At 44.9% G+C, this 16,445-nt stretch overlaps 1 protein-coding gene across 1 annotated transcript in view; it reads right to left on the reverse strand.

Annotated features, from left to right (window-relative positions):
* Positions 1-16,445, reverse strand: part of Cfap61 (cilia and flagella associated protein 61) — a 273,757-nt gene that overhangs the window by 70,158 nt on the left and 187,154 nt on the right. Inside the window, exon 21 of the mRNA XM_042055131.1 lies at positions 12,764-12,938. Coding sequence (XP_041911065.1) covers positions 12,764-12,938 — 175 coding nt within the window. The remainder of the gene's footprint in view (positions 1-12,763; positions 12,939-16,445) is intronic.

Here is a 16,445-nt window from a genome sequence, read left to right on the forward strand (position 1 = left end):
CATGAGGCTGGAGCTTGACCTGACTGGGGCAGTGAGGGAAGGGAGAAAGAACACACACACACACACACACACACACACACACAGAGAGAGAGAGAGAGAGAGAGAGAGAGAGACAGAGAGAGAGACAGAGAGAGACAGAGAAGCTGGGCTATGCTCACCTTGATACAGCAGTACCAGCACTAATTATATAACAAACCTCACTCAGAGTATTGATTCTTTACAGCAGAGAAGGAACACGCTGTTCTCAGTGGTCAGCGTAGGGGAGCAGTGTCAGCCTGCAGGCATCCTGCAGGAGGAAGGGGAGGGTCGAGTTTTGTGAACACTGGTCAGTTGTTGGTAAACACTGGTTATTGGAATAGAGGAAGGCTTTGCCAATTTCCTCCCAGCTTCACCAGGAGGAAGGCTTTGCCAGTTCCCACGGGTCTGAGAGACTGGTATCCTTGACATGGCTGTGCCCATGTCGACATCTACTTGGGACTTCATCCCCTCCTCAAACATTCACTCAAGGCTTCCTCTACTCCCCAGTTACTCTTCTTGTTACCACAACAAATCACTCAAAAAGAACCGACTTAAGGGGAGAGGAATCGTTCTGCTTCAGTTTCGTGGTAGGGAAGGGTTGGCAGCAGTCATAGCAGCACAGGTGATTTGTCCATGTCGGTGAATGAGGTAGAGAGAACCCGGGTTGAAATCTGTGCTGGGTTCTAACTCATGAGGCGTACTACAAGTGACTCACTTTCTTGACTGAGGTCCCCACTTCCTAAAGGTCCCATAATCTCCCCAAATAACCCTTGGTCCCTTGCTGAGAGCCAAGGGCTGAAACACACTAGTCCACAGGGCAAGTTTCAGATCCCAACTGCGTCATTCTTCCATTGGTCTCCATGGGCTCATGCCCATCTCATAATGCAAAATGCATTTCAGTTCAACGTCCAAAAGTACCCTCATCTTTAAAATCCCAATCCTATTCGGAAGTCCAAAGCCATTCCTGAGATTTCAGATGCTCTCTTGATTTTGAGCCCCTACAGAATGAAAAAGGGAACTCCTATAATTTAAGTTCACGATAGAACAGGGTAATCATTCCCATTCTAAAAGTGAGGGACAGGAGGACAGCAAGGAAGGTTCAGGCCACTGACCAAAGTGCAGCAAGGTATACCAAGCTGTTTGTTCCGTGTTTGGCACTTAGGGCTTATGGTGGGCTTCAACAGGCTTTGGCAGGCCTGGATGGCCATAGGGCTCTGCTACCTTTAACATATATAACATCTCTCTTGGCCCATCTCTACTTGATGGCTACACCTTTCCTTGGTGAGCATTCCATGTTCCTGGCATCTAAAACCTAGAGTTTCCACGGCAACTTAAACTTCACTACACAGTTTCACTTCACGCCCTCTGGCAGCCTCCTTGCCAGTAATCTGTCCCAGACACACACCGTCCGTTCTCGGCAGTCTTCGGGAACCTTGGTGCAAGCCTCCCTTACTCCCTGACCCTTGCCTTCTGGATATCTGCCAAGTCAGCATGGTGTGGATGCTGCAGTCAAGATCTGCTGTCGGCTTGAGCGGTAGCCTGACCCCCGGGACCACAGCTACGGTAGCCCAGTGCCTGTGTGGCTGCACTATGGAAGCTTTCCCTGGTCGCTCATTTTCAGTAGGCAATTGCTCTCTGCTCTTGCATGCCTTTTTTCTCTCCTCTCCTTTCTTTTCTTTTTTTTTGAATTAAAGTTGCGAACCACCACCATGCTCTGACAGGAGAGCGCATGCCCTCAAGTCACCGTGCCTACTGCCCCAGTGCAAACTTCACTCAGTGCGCATGCGCGCGATAGGAAGTCCTTAAGTCACTGGGTGGGCTATGAAATGCAAACATGTTCACCTTAACAATGGTAGTTCTGACAGTATTAGCTCTGATTTTAGGTTTCCAGTGTAGTTCACAAAATCCTATATAATCATCAGTGTGATCAAAGTTATACGTAACTACAGCCAACTGTGTCAAATAACACTCCTGCATGTAGGTGCCATGGTAACATAGGGAGACAAGAAACCCCTTGTGCTGTTTAGAGAAAGTCAGGCATCAGGCAGAGAAAGCACAGCTTTCTAAAGGGGCCGTGAGAGCATGTGGCTCTTAGGATCTTTAGAGTGTGGTGCTGACTTTGTTTCAGATTTCAGATCTTAGGACTTCCTTATGTCTGAGATGAAGCTTATCCATTGTATAATTATCACATCACAGGGGTTAATCAAGTCAGAAACGGAATGAAGAGAGCACAAGAGGGACAGAGAGGTAGAAGGACAATGAGAGCCTGAGACCCAGATTGTCCCGAATCTGCAAGTATGAAAGGAAAGGATGATTTCAAAAGCCAGAGAATGCAAGTGGTGGTGCGGGGTATTTCAGATGAACTGGAGGATAAGTGCGTAAGGAACAGGAAGGAGCAGAAAATCCTTGACTTTACCAACAGCTGCCTACTTTTGTTAGGAGATAGACAAAAAACATGCATGGGGTCTCCCAGGCACAGAACACCTTGGTCCTGTATGGAGGGGGTGAAAAAGACTCTGGTTATGAAGGTCCATGTGCCATTGCTGTAACATCTTCAGAGAGACTTTGGTCAAAGGTGAATGTCACCAATGCAATCCCAGGACTCAGTGTCTTAGGATTCTGAGTCTTTGCGGGGAGAGCTTCCCAAATGGAACAAGAGTACCAGTACTGCTTTGGGATCTGTATGCGTGTGAGGCCACCATAAGGTAGGTGGGTGACTAGAGGGTCTCCTCTGCGGCCAGTGTCTGCTAGAGGACCCTAGTCGTGGTGTGCTTTCCGGCTCCTCTTCTTTAGCAGACGAGATAGGACCAGCTTTCATACTTGACCCAACAGGTGGCAGATGAAGGACGAGCTGTCCCACCTTCAAATGGCGAGGGATGGTGGCCGATTGGAACTCTGGGCGAATGTGTAATAAAAAGACAGAGGAAGACAATACATTCTCCAGTTCCCCCCTCACTAAGATTACAGACCTGGGAAGGAGGGCGTGGTCCCGGGGAAGAGCCCCAAAGATGACCTTGGCGAGAAGGAACACGAAGTCACTCTCGGCTCAGTGGCAGCTGTCTTTGAAAGGAGCCATGTAAAGTAGCTTCCCAGAGAAGGGGGGCGTGGCTTTAGCGCTGACCACCAAGGTGGAGAGGAAGGGGTGAGGTGAGGGTGAACTAACTGTCTGTCCCTCACTCTCGACAGGGAAGGGTGGGAACCTGGCATTTAAGATAAGAATTTCTGGAAACAGTGACTCCCTTGCCTCTGGTACTCCCTTTAAGGCAGGAGTGAACACACTAGCAGCCGTGACAGGTCACACCCGTCACACCTGGGATGGCAGCCACAGCAGTGCACCTTGGCATGAGGGCCTGTGACTTATTTCATGAAGGGAGAGGGTGTCAGTTTTATCATCCTGGTTCCTGATTACAGTTACGGTGCCAAAGGTCTGAAAATCCCCTCATATTTAAGGGTAAGATGCCTTCCTAGGAAGGGAAAGCTAACTTAATCTCTCTATTAAGTTCAAGGAATAAAATACAGGGCTCCCCACCTCCCCCGCCAGTCCGACATTTACCACAAAAGTAACAGAACAACCTAAGAAATCATTCCAGGAGAGGCCAAAAGACACTTTATTCTCTGGCTCAGATACTGGGAGAACCGGCTTTGTCCCTGCTTGGGACCTCACTGACCACCACCCAGGCGCCCCAAAGGCAAAGGAGGATTCTGGGAGAGACTGCAGCTTAGGAAGAAAGGAAGGCCATTGTGACCCAGAGGTCGGACTGCAACTTTGGAGTTCAAGAACTCAAGAAAAAAAATGAACAAACAAAAAACTGAGAAAAATCTGTGCATATGGGCTGAACAAGGATGTTCTCCCAGGCTGTGTCACCAAGGCTGACCATGAAGTTGAACTCCGGGTTCCTGCCTCTCCCTCCCAATCCCGGGATTGCAGACATGAACTGGCAACTGGCTTTTTCTTTTTCTTTTTTTTTTTTTTTGGTTGTTGTTTGTTTTACTTTTTGAGACTTGCTTTGTAGCTTAAATTGACCTTGAACTTGTGATCTGCCTGCCTCAGTCTCCCGAATACTGGGATCACAGGTGTACAGCACCACACCTCCTGTTTCCTATTTAGCTTTATTGCTTAAATTTTCATTTATTATTATTATTATTATTATTATTATTATTATTATTATTATTATTGTGTGTGTGCAGGTGGAGGCTGGAGGACAGTCTGTGGAGCCAATTCTCTCCTTCCACTCTCTTAGGTTCCAGGGCTCAAGCTCGGCTCACCAGGCCTTCACCCTCTGAGCCATCTCTCGGGCCCCATTCTTTTCTATTTTAACAAAGACTTCAATTTTCTTCGTCCACTTCAAAAGAGACATATGGTCATTCTGTATGACCTCTTCATCCCCAGACAGGCCTGGAAGATAGGTTTTATTGTTTTTTTTCCCCCAGAAAGCAGAGCAGAGAGGTCAAAGTCACACGGCAGCCAGTGGGTGGGTCCAGGGAACTCACAGTGAGCAGGCTTTATATCCCAGAGCCCTGCGCTGCACTTGCGGATGGATGAGCAATCCTGGCTTTAAAATACTCTAACTGGGATTTTATCTGGATGAAATCAAGAAATTGCTAGTTAATGAAAGAATTTTTAAAAAATTGTAGAACATTACCAAAACACCACTTCTTTACAAAGCATATCTTGCCTACAAACAAACAATAATAACTCTTTAGGCTTTCTATAAATTAGAGCATAAGGTTTCTCTGACCCCAGCCTGACCTGCCTCATTTTTCCCTCATTCATGAAGGGAAGAATGTTTTCGCTGCAACAAAGGTTCTGTCGACGGCGACTCGTGCACTGGAATTTTAATGTTTGTTCTTCCTATAAACACGCTTTTAATAAGGCAGTAAACTGTATTTAGGTACAGATGAAAATAATTGATCCATTTCAAGCCATTAGGGTGGCTTTGGTTTTTTTTTTTGTTGTTGTTGTTGTTGTTTTTAACTTTACTTGCACCCTTCTTTTTATTTTCAGGGAAAGCACAGAAGTAAGAGCAGATGAATTTCAATTAGTCTCAATTAATGCCACAAACGGCTCTGATGTATCAGTGGCTGGGTTCTATTAGACCCCCCCCCCCCAGCTGAACACTGCTGGTTTTGTTTGTACTTGAGAGCCACCATTTGAGCTGTGACGTCACTCGCTATTCTCCACAACTCAGAGCAGGGCCCGGAGCTGGGATAATTGACATCTGTAACTCTAGAGTATAGAAAATGGAGTCTCAGCTGCTTCCATCATGGCCACTGGGCTCCCCTGTGGGAGCAGAGGACTGTCGTGTCAAACAGCAGCTGGGGGAGGGCCACACTCTGAAGTGGCATCTGTGTGTGTATAACAGGGGTCTACTCCTCCCAGAAACACTCGTTGTTCCTGCGATCCTGTGCTACAGGGAAGCCTACCTGTCTTTTCCTAGGGCTTAGGAAGTGGATTGATTCCAAAGAGATGGGCAAGCCTCCCTGCCACAGCCAGTAGATACAGGAGGTTTCTTTCTCTTTAAAAAAAAAATCTAATTTTATTATTGAATATTGTGTGTGCATGCATGCCTGTGCATGCGTGCGTGTCTATGTATGTGTGCATGCATGCTTGTGTGTGTGTCTGTGTATGTGTGCGTATGTGTCTGTGTGTGTGTGTGTGTCTGTGTGTGAGGTATGAATGCAGGCACGTGAATGCCACAATGCACGTGCAGAGGTCAGGGGACAACTTTCAGGATTCACTTCTCTTTGTCCACCGTTGTTTCTGGGAACTAAATGTATGTTGTCAGGTTTGCATGCTAAGAGCTTTTATCTGCTGGGCTATCTTGCTAGCCCATAGATAAACTCAGGCTAGCCTGGAACTCACTATGTAGCCTGGGCTGGCCTAGAACTCCTGGCGATCCTCTTGCCTCAGCTTCTTTTCCTCAGATTCTTGGGAGAAGAGTCTATCATTGGTTACCTTTCCCTGCCCCCATCACCAACCATCTGTATACGAGGGGAAGTTAGTTGAGACAGTAAAAGCTGTTACAAAGAATATCCCCACTCTTCCTGGACAACTGACTGTCCGACTCAGCCACGGGCAGGAAGAAACACAGCCTTATTCTTGATTGACTTCCTGGTTCTGGCCTCAAATACCGCCATTCCACAGCTAACTAGAGAACGAACCAGAAGTGGTTGCGCTCACCAGACCACCAAACGTCAATGTGACCACTTTGCCCACCACTCGCACCTGCGGCTGCACCACCTCACCTGACTGCTGTCATCCTCTGCAGCCTGACCTTTCAGATCAAGGTCTCTCTGCTGACACAGGAATATGGACTGCAAGGTCACCTCCACCACGGCCCTTTGGTCATCGCCCCTCACGAAGTTCTTATTCCCCAAGAAGCAGCCAGTTAAGCTTGGCCTTGTGGCCACAGTGTGCATCTTCTACTTGCTACTCAGCCTTCATCTCCCACTTCTGACCTTCATGAGCTTGCTTCCCACATCAAGGATTGGTCCGCTGTCTTTCTTTTCCCCCCAATATAATATGTTTATTAATTTTTTGGAAATTTCATACAATGCCCCACCCCATCACATTTGCTTCCATTCCCCCCCAAGGTTCACCCTCCCATCCTTGGGACCTCCCCTCAAAAAACCAAGTGCAATTTGTGTTGCTGATCTACTCACTGGAGCACGGTCAAACTCCCTTCAAGAAAGCTGAGTCCCACCCCCACCCACCAAAAGCCATACCTTGTGAAGGGCTACACTTCAGCATCTTTATCACGATTTTTAAGCTTCCTGTCTGGACTATTTCTCTTATTTGTTGGGGGGGGGGTGGGTTGTCACAGAAACCTTCGGTGTCTCTAATTCTCAGTTATGAGGCTGTAGTCATTGACGCCGCTACGAAAGAAGCTCCCCTGCCCATAGCAGCCTATGGCAACACGAATCATGAACTTCCGCAGCAGCTCAGGTCATGGAACCTGGTCTCCGGTGGCGACACGGGCAACACAGATCTTGGACATCCATATGGTTTCTGTTGGCGGCACAGACATCGACATGGACTCCAGCAGCCGCACAAGCCACGCAAGTCTTGCAAAGAGACTTGACTGAGAAAATGAACTATTCTTCATCTTGGGTGTTATGTTGTTTCTCAGAGCCACGGTGATAGTGCGATTGCGCAATGTCCATCCAAATTCTACCCCCCCTCAAATAAACAAACAGAAAACTGAGTTATTCGGCCCTTGTTAAAGAGGAGCTCAACTCCTTTTTTTGGGGGGTGGGGGAAGGCTTCTCCAAATTCAATGACATCCCGGGCTCTCATGAAGGCTACAATGTCTCTACACAACGGACTGCCCCCCAGTGTGTATGGGTTTCTATCTTTCATGTCAAGACTGATACCCCTGGGGTCTCTGTTATCAGCATAGCAGGAGCTGAAATCCACATGTCAAGGAAGCTTCTTCAGGTTGAAGTATCTACATCATGTGAACTAGAAACACCAAAGCAGAACCCCTGACAGGGTTCTCTAATAGCTCCAAGCATGGCAAACATGGCACTGGCTGGTTTTGTCCTTTTCCGTTCCCTCTCCCTTGCTAAACCATTAGACTGCATTCCTAAACTAGCCTTAAGGTATATTTCTCTATTTGATAACTGACTCATTCCTGAGACTGAGCACCAAGGCCCAGCTATCAAAATCCATTATTTGGCTACATTGACTAGCCTGTCCAATCGGGATTTATCAACTCACCCTTGCACAGGCTCTCCCTTTTTCTGCTTAAAACCCCACTCCTGTAGGAAACCATCTGCTGTTTGGGTTTGCCTAATCTAGAGGCAGCTCCCCCCACCCCACACAATACCCCCTCTGCCCCTCTGTCTCTCTGGAGTAATACATTTCCTTTGTGTTGAGAATTTGGTATCTGGTGGGCTCTGTACTGCCTCTGAGGCCCCTTGTCCACAGGGGATACATTTGGAGACCAACACTGGATGCTAGAAACCACACACAGAGGCAAATACTGTCTTTCCCTCCAAAGATACATACCTGCCCCAAATGTATACCTATTCACTTCAAGGAAGCACCCTGCGGCTTTTCTTTGGGTAAAACTAAAGTGTCAACATCACTATTCTTGTATTTTGAGGTCATTAAATAAATACCTAAACACAAGCATTGCCATATTGTAACAGTGGCTCTGATAAGCAGGACAGGAACTAAATGACTAACAGGTAGGTAGTGTATACAGAGTGGATACCCTGGACAAAAGAATGACTCACGTCCTGGGCAGGACTACAAAAGAGTTCATTATGCTACTGAGAATAGTCTCTAATTCAGAACTTAGGCATTGGCTATTTCTGAAAGAGTCCACTTAACATTTTCATATCCTTAAGGTTTCTGTTTCCTATTTTCTGTTGATTAGCGGTAACTGAAACCCTGGGAAGGGAAACCAGATACTGAGGGCTATGCTAACACTCAGAATAGCTTGTGTCTATGGAATTCTTAGTGTGGCTGAGACACTGTACTGAGGATCAGATAGAACAACGCATTTGACTCATCAAATCCTCCCAACATCCCATGTAAGGAAGATCTCATCCAGAGCCTAACCTACAGAGGGGTCTGATAACTTGCTCAAGAAAGCGGTGGGTCCTAAAACTGAACTGATGCCATCAACCCCCAAACTTGGTGTCACTCAGTGTGAGGATCTCCCCTCGGTCTGCTCAGCCAATGTGCACTCTTGCAGGAAACACAAAGAGATTCATAAGCATGCATCAGTCTCAACCAAGGGGTCACCGGTCATCACAGCTGGCCACCAATTTCCAGGTGAGGCTGAGAGTAGAGTTTTTTGATATGACTCAATGTGAGAGTTGGCAAGATGATGCATACCTAGAATCCCAGAACCCAGAGAGAAGGATCGAGGCCAGCCTGTAATACATAGCGAGACCCTATTTCAGACACAAAAACAAAACCACCGTGAGTCGTCTTCACTTGTAGGCACTAAAACCTTCTTGAACACCCACTGCACACCAGGCTTGGTGTGAATACAAGTGACACTGAGATAAATTACAGATACACACACACACATATACACACACACATACACACACATATATATGTACATTTATATATGTGTATATATCTCTATCTATCTATCTATCTATCTATCTATCTATCTATCTATCTATCTATCTATCTATCTAATCTATCTATCTATCTAATCTATCATCTATCTATCTATCTATCTATCTATCTATCCATCCATCCATCCATCCATCTATCTATCTATCTATCTATCATCTATCTATCTATCATCTATCTATCTATCTATCTATCTATCAATATGACATGCTTGGAATTTCAGCAAACTCTAGATTCTAGATGGCTCTGTGACATTGCTGCTATAACAGCTGTTTTCCTTTCGAAGAGCAGCACCAGGAAGACCGCAGAGGCATTTGGCAGTATTAGAGGGGGCTTGAAAGTCCAGTGATGAACCTGGGGTCCCAGAGTTTAGAGGGGAAGTGGACACAAGGCCCTATCCCTAACTTAGAAGCTATCTTCAATTGTCAACCACTTGCAAAAGAAAAATACGTTTTCTCCAACAGTGTCTCAGTGGCTGTACAAACCATACTTGAGGGTAGGCCCCACTCCCAGGAGTAGACGCCAACACAAAATGAACTCAATGGTATTCTGGGAGATTGGAAGACTTGATTTTATAATGCTTTGTTCAGGTATTTTTTTAACTTTACTCTTTTTCTTATATATTATAGTTTCTAATTTTATTTTTATAAGTTGTGCTTGTGTGTGTGTGTGTGTGTGGTGTGTTTCCTTTGATTTTTTTTCGGTTTTTTTTTTCCTGTTTGTTTCTTTTTTAAAAAATCCAGTTTGTTTGTCTGTCTATTAGTTTTCTAAGGAGAGATAGAAAGAAAGAGTGGAGTTGGATGGGTAGAAAGGTAGGATCCCGGAAGCGATGAGGGAAGGGAAACTGAGATCAGAATATATTGTATTAACTTTTTTTTTTTTTTAAATAAAAACGTGAACAACCAAGTCTAGCGATGAGATTCACACTGCTCAGTTAGGAGACGAAGGGTCATCAAGAGGACCACACGAGGTATGCAAATGCTTCCCATGCAGGCCTTGCCTCCCAGAGGACATACTGGCAGCTGCGGCAAAGACCAGGGCATGTTAGAGGGATCTAAGCGGAGTCCTCTTTTCAAGCTGCTTTTGCTCTATGCTGTATTCTAGAAGCTCCCACAGAGGTAGCTGTCTGGGGTTGGCTCTTGGCTCCCACATGGAGATATGCTCTCTGTAGCCAACTGGGCGACTGTCCTAGGCACACCTGTCCTGGGGTTTAGATTGCGTCCCTGGGATTCTGATCAGTGGGAGGAGGGATGGCTCCAAAAGGGTGTGGGGTACTGGAGGAAGGGACAGGAAAATAAGTTCAAGACCAAGGCCTGAATGGGACTAACTAAAACCAGGCCTGAATGTGACTTGAATTATGGAAAAGCTCCAAAGAGAGTTTCCTAAGGCAGGAGGTAATGCTTTCCTTCTTACGTCTTCACACATGAGAAGTCACTTGAAAAGGCCTCTAGACAGAGCTAATTTAACTGGGCTGGGCTGGGCTCCTCAGATACCCTCCAAGCTTGGACTTTGTCTGAGTGCTAACAACCCATACCTGGGTGATGGGGCCAGGGAGAGCCTGCATTTAAGACAAGGGACAACTTTCCATACGTTCCTTATTCTGGCCCTTGAGTGGAAAAGAAGAGACTCTCAGAGTGGTTTCACAATGGCAGCAGACAGTCCTAAATCTAAAAAGTCAGTTTCAGAAAACCACCGACTCTGACAGCCAGTCACATTCACAGAGGTTCACAGAGGGCAGGGCCTTCCCTCACATTTGAGAATCAAGAGAACAAACAAGAAAAACACCTGCAGGAGACTGAAGTGCTTCTTGCTTGCCTGCTCTCGGGTTCAACCTGAAGAGCTTGCATTGCTGCTCTCAAAGGCCCCATTTCTTGGTCCCATCATCTCAGACACTCCAAGTTCAAGGTTAAAACCCTGCCCACTGTCAGGACGAGCTGCAGTCCTAGGATGAACATGCTGTGTTCTTTGGCTCTTCTTCTCTCAGGGAGTTGATGTTCTGCGTCAAGTCTGATGATTTGATGTAATTTGTCCCAAGTTATATGGATTAAAGAGAACTCAGCAAACACGGCTCATTACCTGGTACTGTAGAGGTTTCCTGGCGCACAGCCATGTGCAGGTATTTCTGGGGCTGCTCTCTTGCTGCAGCCCCAGAGATGGATATTTGCAGTACAGACTGCATGCCCTGCACCTCTAAGGTATTTATTTCTTAGCGTTTTATAATGACCACACACTGACACCCATGAAATCTTGAAGCCTACCCAGGTCAATCTAGAGGTTTTTAAAACTATGGTGGTTATTTAAAAAAAAAAAGAGTCAAATGCTGAAACATGTTTAAACATATGTAGACACAAATCTGAAGATGTTTTATGACAGGTTTACAGCTGCCTTCTGGATTCACGTACAGATCCCACCTCTGGCAGAAGTTCTAGATCTGTGTGGACTTATGATGACTCAAATCCAACCTTTAGGTTACTTTTATTTCAACTCCTCTAAAAACATGGCAAGAGCCAGAATCGCCTTGTGGAGCTAGTATTCACCTAAGCTAAAAACCGGACAAGGAAAGCATGTTGAAGAAAATTACAGGCCGATCTCATTCATAAATTTAGAGACAAATAGTTCATATCATACTAGCAAATAGAATCTAGAAATGAGACGAATGCCATTTGATCCCCATTAACTGCTTCATGCCCTGAATACACTAACCTCAGAAGTTTTGAAAGACCTAAGTCATTAACTGAAAATCAGAAGGAACTGTATTTAATTCTATTGCATTGACTATATTAATTAATGGAGTAATACTTAACATATGAAGATATTTAATTTGGCAATTTGATGCCCACTTCCTGGCCACTTAGGGGTCTTTATGTCCTTAGTCTGAACTGCCAGTGAGGATGAGAACCTCTGCTCTCCCCATAGGCAGCCATGGGACTCAATCTGATCTTAGGGAAGATGAAGGGCTGAATGCATGGTCACTTCTATTTCCTGGCTCCCAGGTTTCAGCCAAAAACATGCGGGCAAGCAGGCTCTGTTCTAGTTGTTTCACGAGTCAAACAATTTCAAAGAAATCCAAACAATGGCGAAGAAGATGCCTGGGAAATGCTTTTGAGTGGTGCAGGCATTTGTACAAATGTTTTACTTTCACAGTTGGGTTCAAAAAGTGGTCTGCAGCTCGAATGTGTCTATTTATGGGAGGACTGTGCGGGCAACAGCAAGAAAGGGAACAATGGGTCCTGAAAAGAAGAAAAGGCCCTTCCAACGCCCGCCTTTCTTCCTCCTCCTGGCTCTTTTCAGCTTCACAAAGGGAGACATATTTTCCATATAATTGCTAAACATGTTTGCTTATTAAATTATTCTTTAATTAGTTAATGATTTTAGCCATGCTTTGCTCTTCGGATATTCATTTTGTGTAATAAAATAATTATAGATAATTAAACTATCTCAAGCCTTTTTCTTTCCCTCAGAAAACATTCTGGGTATCCAAAAATGACAACAAGTTGTAAATTAATCTGGAAAACAAAGCATGACAGATGAATGATTTGGTTGGAATTAATTAGACACTAATTATACACTGGAACTAGATGAAGAATGAGCCTCATTATAAAAATAAAATGCTATTCTGAAAGGCTGCAGTTACAGTAACTTTACCTTCTGTGAGGATGGAGTTGCTTCTCATCCAAATGAGTGCCTTAACACAGTCTTCCTCGTCATTGAGAATGAAAAGGTTGTGCGGGACTTTCCCAGTGTACCTTAGCTCCCTGTTCTCCACAACTTCTCTGCTCGTCGGATGTTTGTTGATATCAGCCCCTGTGGGACATGGAACCTGAGGCACATTACAGAGAAATGGTCAAATCAGTGGTGACATGATTGGAAGAAAGTAAAGTCTATATCCATAGTCTGGTATGCCCTTTTCTGTCCCCAGATATAAAATTCGGTTCTAACAGAGAGGGAAAGAAATACACAAATAAGCAAGTAGAATGACCACTTTGAGGCAACTCTTAGAACGAATTGCTCGGCTTGTCCAATGCTGTCATCCGTTATTTCAAAACTCAGTGGCAGAGACCAACCAAATATTACATTCTGAGCCATACTGTTCTTGTAAGTCAGTCACTAAGACAGGGACAAGTCAAGGGACAGTTTCTCTCTGTGCTCCAATGGCTGGGAAGAATTGGCAGCTAATGGTGACTTGAGGCTCTGGGGGTAGACTCATCTGCACATAAAGATTGGACCTTTCTCTTTCCTCCAAAGAATATGCAGAGTATCCTAAGTTAGCAAGCTGCAATCAACTGTCTGAAGGCTGTTGCTTCCTGTGGTCTGGAATACCCACTTAGGACTTGAGCACCTCACACTGAGGCAGCTGGGTTTCCAGGGAAAAGGTCTTGAGAAAGGAGCTTCACACTCTTCTTTAGCTGAGCCCTGGGACTCCAGAAGTTTCTCCATACAAGATTCCGTTCTTTACAGGGTAGCTATAGGGGCTTGCCCACAATCAGGGGATAAAATGCCTTAAGAGGATTGGAGCGCTCTGGATCTAGCAGATATGGATATGGATATATATGTTGATGTGGGAGAGTCTTCTGTTTGAGTTGATTTCATTGGCTAATAAAGAAACTGCCTGGCCCATTTGATAGACCGCCCCTTAGGTGGGTGGAGTAGACAGAACAGGAAGAGGAAGTGAGGTAGAAGGATCAGTAAGATGCCACGCCTCTCCTAAGTTAGGCAGACTGCCGTGCCTCTCCTCAGAGAGAGAGACAGACGCAATGAAGCTCCAGCCCACGATGGACGTAAGCTAGAAACTTCCCGGTAAGGCACCACTTCGTGGTGTTGCACAGATTATTAGATATGGGTTAGTCAAGACGTGAGTAAGAGGTTGGAATTAATGGGCCAGGCAGTGTTTAAAAGAATACAATTTGTGTGTCGTTATTTGGGGGCACAAGCTAGCCGGCGATCAGGAGCAGGGCTGCAGGAAAGCAGCCCATAGCTCACTACAGAATGGCACCCAACGTGGATAACTGAATCCACAGAAAGCCTGAGAAAGCTTGGGAAAGACTAGAGTAAAGCATGTTTTCTTGATAACAGCAATTTCTCGGGTCTGAGCAAGCACTCTCATCTAAGAGAGGCTTCCTGACTCAGCTTCAGCTGCAAAACCCTGCAGCTCATTAAGAGGTCCTGCCACAAAAAAAAAAAAAAAAAAAAAAAAAAAAAAAAAAAAAAAATAAAAAAAAAAAAAAAAAAAAAAAAAAAAAAAAAAAAAGAGGTCCTGCCACAAAACACTTAAACGGTGTTGATGAAAAGCTTTTCAGTTTTCAGCTGTAGCAGGAAAAAAGTTGTGCTGTTTTAAAATGCCGGCTTTCTGGGCTGTCCTGCCAGGGCAAACTCTGACTCTTTCAAGCAGGCGGTCCTGACTATGGAGCTTTTGAGTGTTGTTTAACACTGTTGCAGCTTGCTTGCTGGCAGGGACCTTGAACCGCCAAAGAGTTGTGGTACCTCTGCCATGAGGCTGGAAAGCTAGGGAATGGGCTGGATCTAGCCGCCAAAGTCACGGCTTTAGTCCTACTGATATTGTTTGGTAAAGTAAAGACTCATGTAGTCAGAAAGAGAGATATACAGTAAAAGAAAAATTCAAAGTCAAAGAAAATGTCTAAGTGGTTTACACTGTGTTAAAAATATATGCAGGCTAAAGGTTAAAGTTCTTAAAAGTAAAAAAAAAAAAAGAAAAAGAAAAAAAGGAAGTAGTTTGTTGTGGTGGTACACACCTTTAATCCCAACACTTGGGAGGCAGAGGTAGATTGACCTCTGTGACTTCAAGGTGTGGCAGCACACACCTTTAATCCCAATGCCTGGGAGGCAAAGACAGACAGATCTCTGTGATTTCTAGGTGTGGTAGCATACGCCTTTAATCCCAGCACTTGGGATGCAAAGGCAAGTGGATCTCTGAGAGTTCAAGGACAGCCTGGTCTACAGAGTTATTCCAGGACAAAGATATACGAGAACTTGTCAAAAAATAAAAAAATAAAAGTAAAAATAAACGAAATAGAGGTTAAAATAAAGCCGTACAAAGATGGAAAATATACGGAGAATCTTGATACTGTATACTATTATACTCTCTTTGAATTGTTTGAATGCTGAGGAAGAAGCAATAGCTGCTAAAAGATATTTGTTTACAAATGCTGCTGAACTAATCCAAGATAGATATTTTGAAAATACCTTAACTTCAGAATTTGGATCTAAGGATATGATGCTTTGGAAAAGAGATTCTTCTTTTATTTTTACAGAAAATGAGACCCACACACATATATAGAGAGAGACAGAGACAGAGAGAGAGAGAGAGAGAGAGAGAGAGAGAGAGAGAGAGAACTATCTTCCACAGGTGACACTACTTCAGATGCTGACGTTCAAGTCTACAGAGGGACCACAGAGAACACAAAAGATCAGTGTTTACTTATAAAAGGTATAAGGCTGTCATTGTTCATTTTATCAGGAGATATTCTCTACTTCATTCTCCCTTCCCCTTTCTTTCTCTTTCTCTCTCTCTTGCACACACACACACACACACACACACACACACACACCCCTTGCCCTTGTATTATTTCTGCTCTCTTGCTGTTATCACAAACATGAATGGAAATAGAAGTTTTCCTCTGCAATAAGAAAAAATAACAATAAAATCACAATAAGGGATGGTGGCCAGCATTGGTCGTTCATGCTGAGGACACTCTGTGCCTTAGCCCAGGAGTTCAGCCATGCCTCAGCCCCCTCCAGTCACTGCCAGAGCACAGCACAGGCTCAGAATGGCCAGATCTGATTTCTCAAGAAATGTCAACGCCTTGGGTTTGCATGTAGACTCTTGACTTTTTATTTTTGATTCAAATTAAAACCAAACAAACACTGTTGTTGATGCCAAATAAAATGGCACGGTTGCTTGAGATTGCTCAGTAGGCCACTACTCTGGCCCTTCGCTCTGGCTGCCAGGTGGAAATCGTGTAGACAAAAAGGCGGCCCAGGGAAATGAGAAAGGAAAATTGAAACTTTGGTGGAAGATCTTTGTGGACCGTGTGGCAGATTCACAGTGGAAGACCTAAATTGTGAGTCTGGAAGAGTTCTACAATGACAATGACAAGAGCTTGCCTGCAATACAAGAATCATGAATCATGCCCTTCACGCCCTTCATGCCCTTCACGCCCCCTCAGTCCTGACTACAGTCATTTCATAAAACAGGGGAGAGGGCATAACAGTGACTGTGAGGGTTGGGTTGGCCATCCCGATTGTCTCGGGGAATACTCAAGAGCCTGAAGGATCCTCCCAGGCATGAGCATTCCTTCTGGAAGCAGAC

The sequence above is a fragment of the Arvicola amphibius genome, chromosome 5, assembly GCF_903992535.2.
Source record: "Arvicola amphibius chromosome 5, mArvAmp1.2, whole genome shotgun sequence".
In the NCBI taxonomy this organism is placed as follows: Eukaryota; Metazoa; Chordata; class Mammalia; order Rodentia; family Cricetidae; genus Arvicola; species Arvicola amphibius.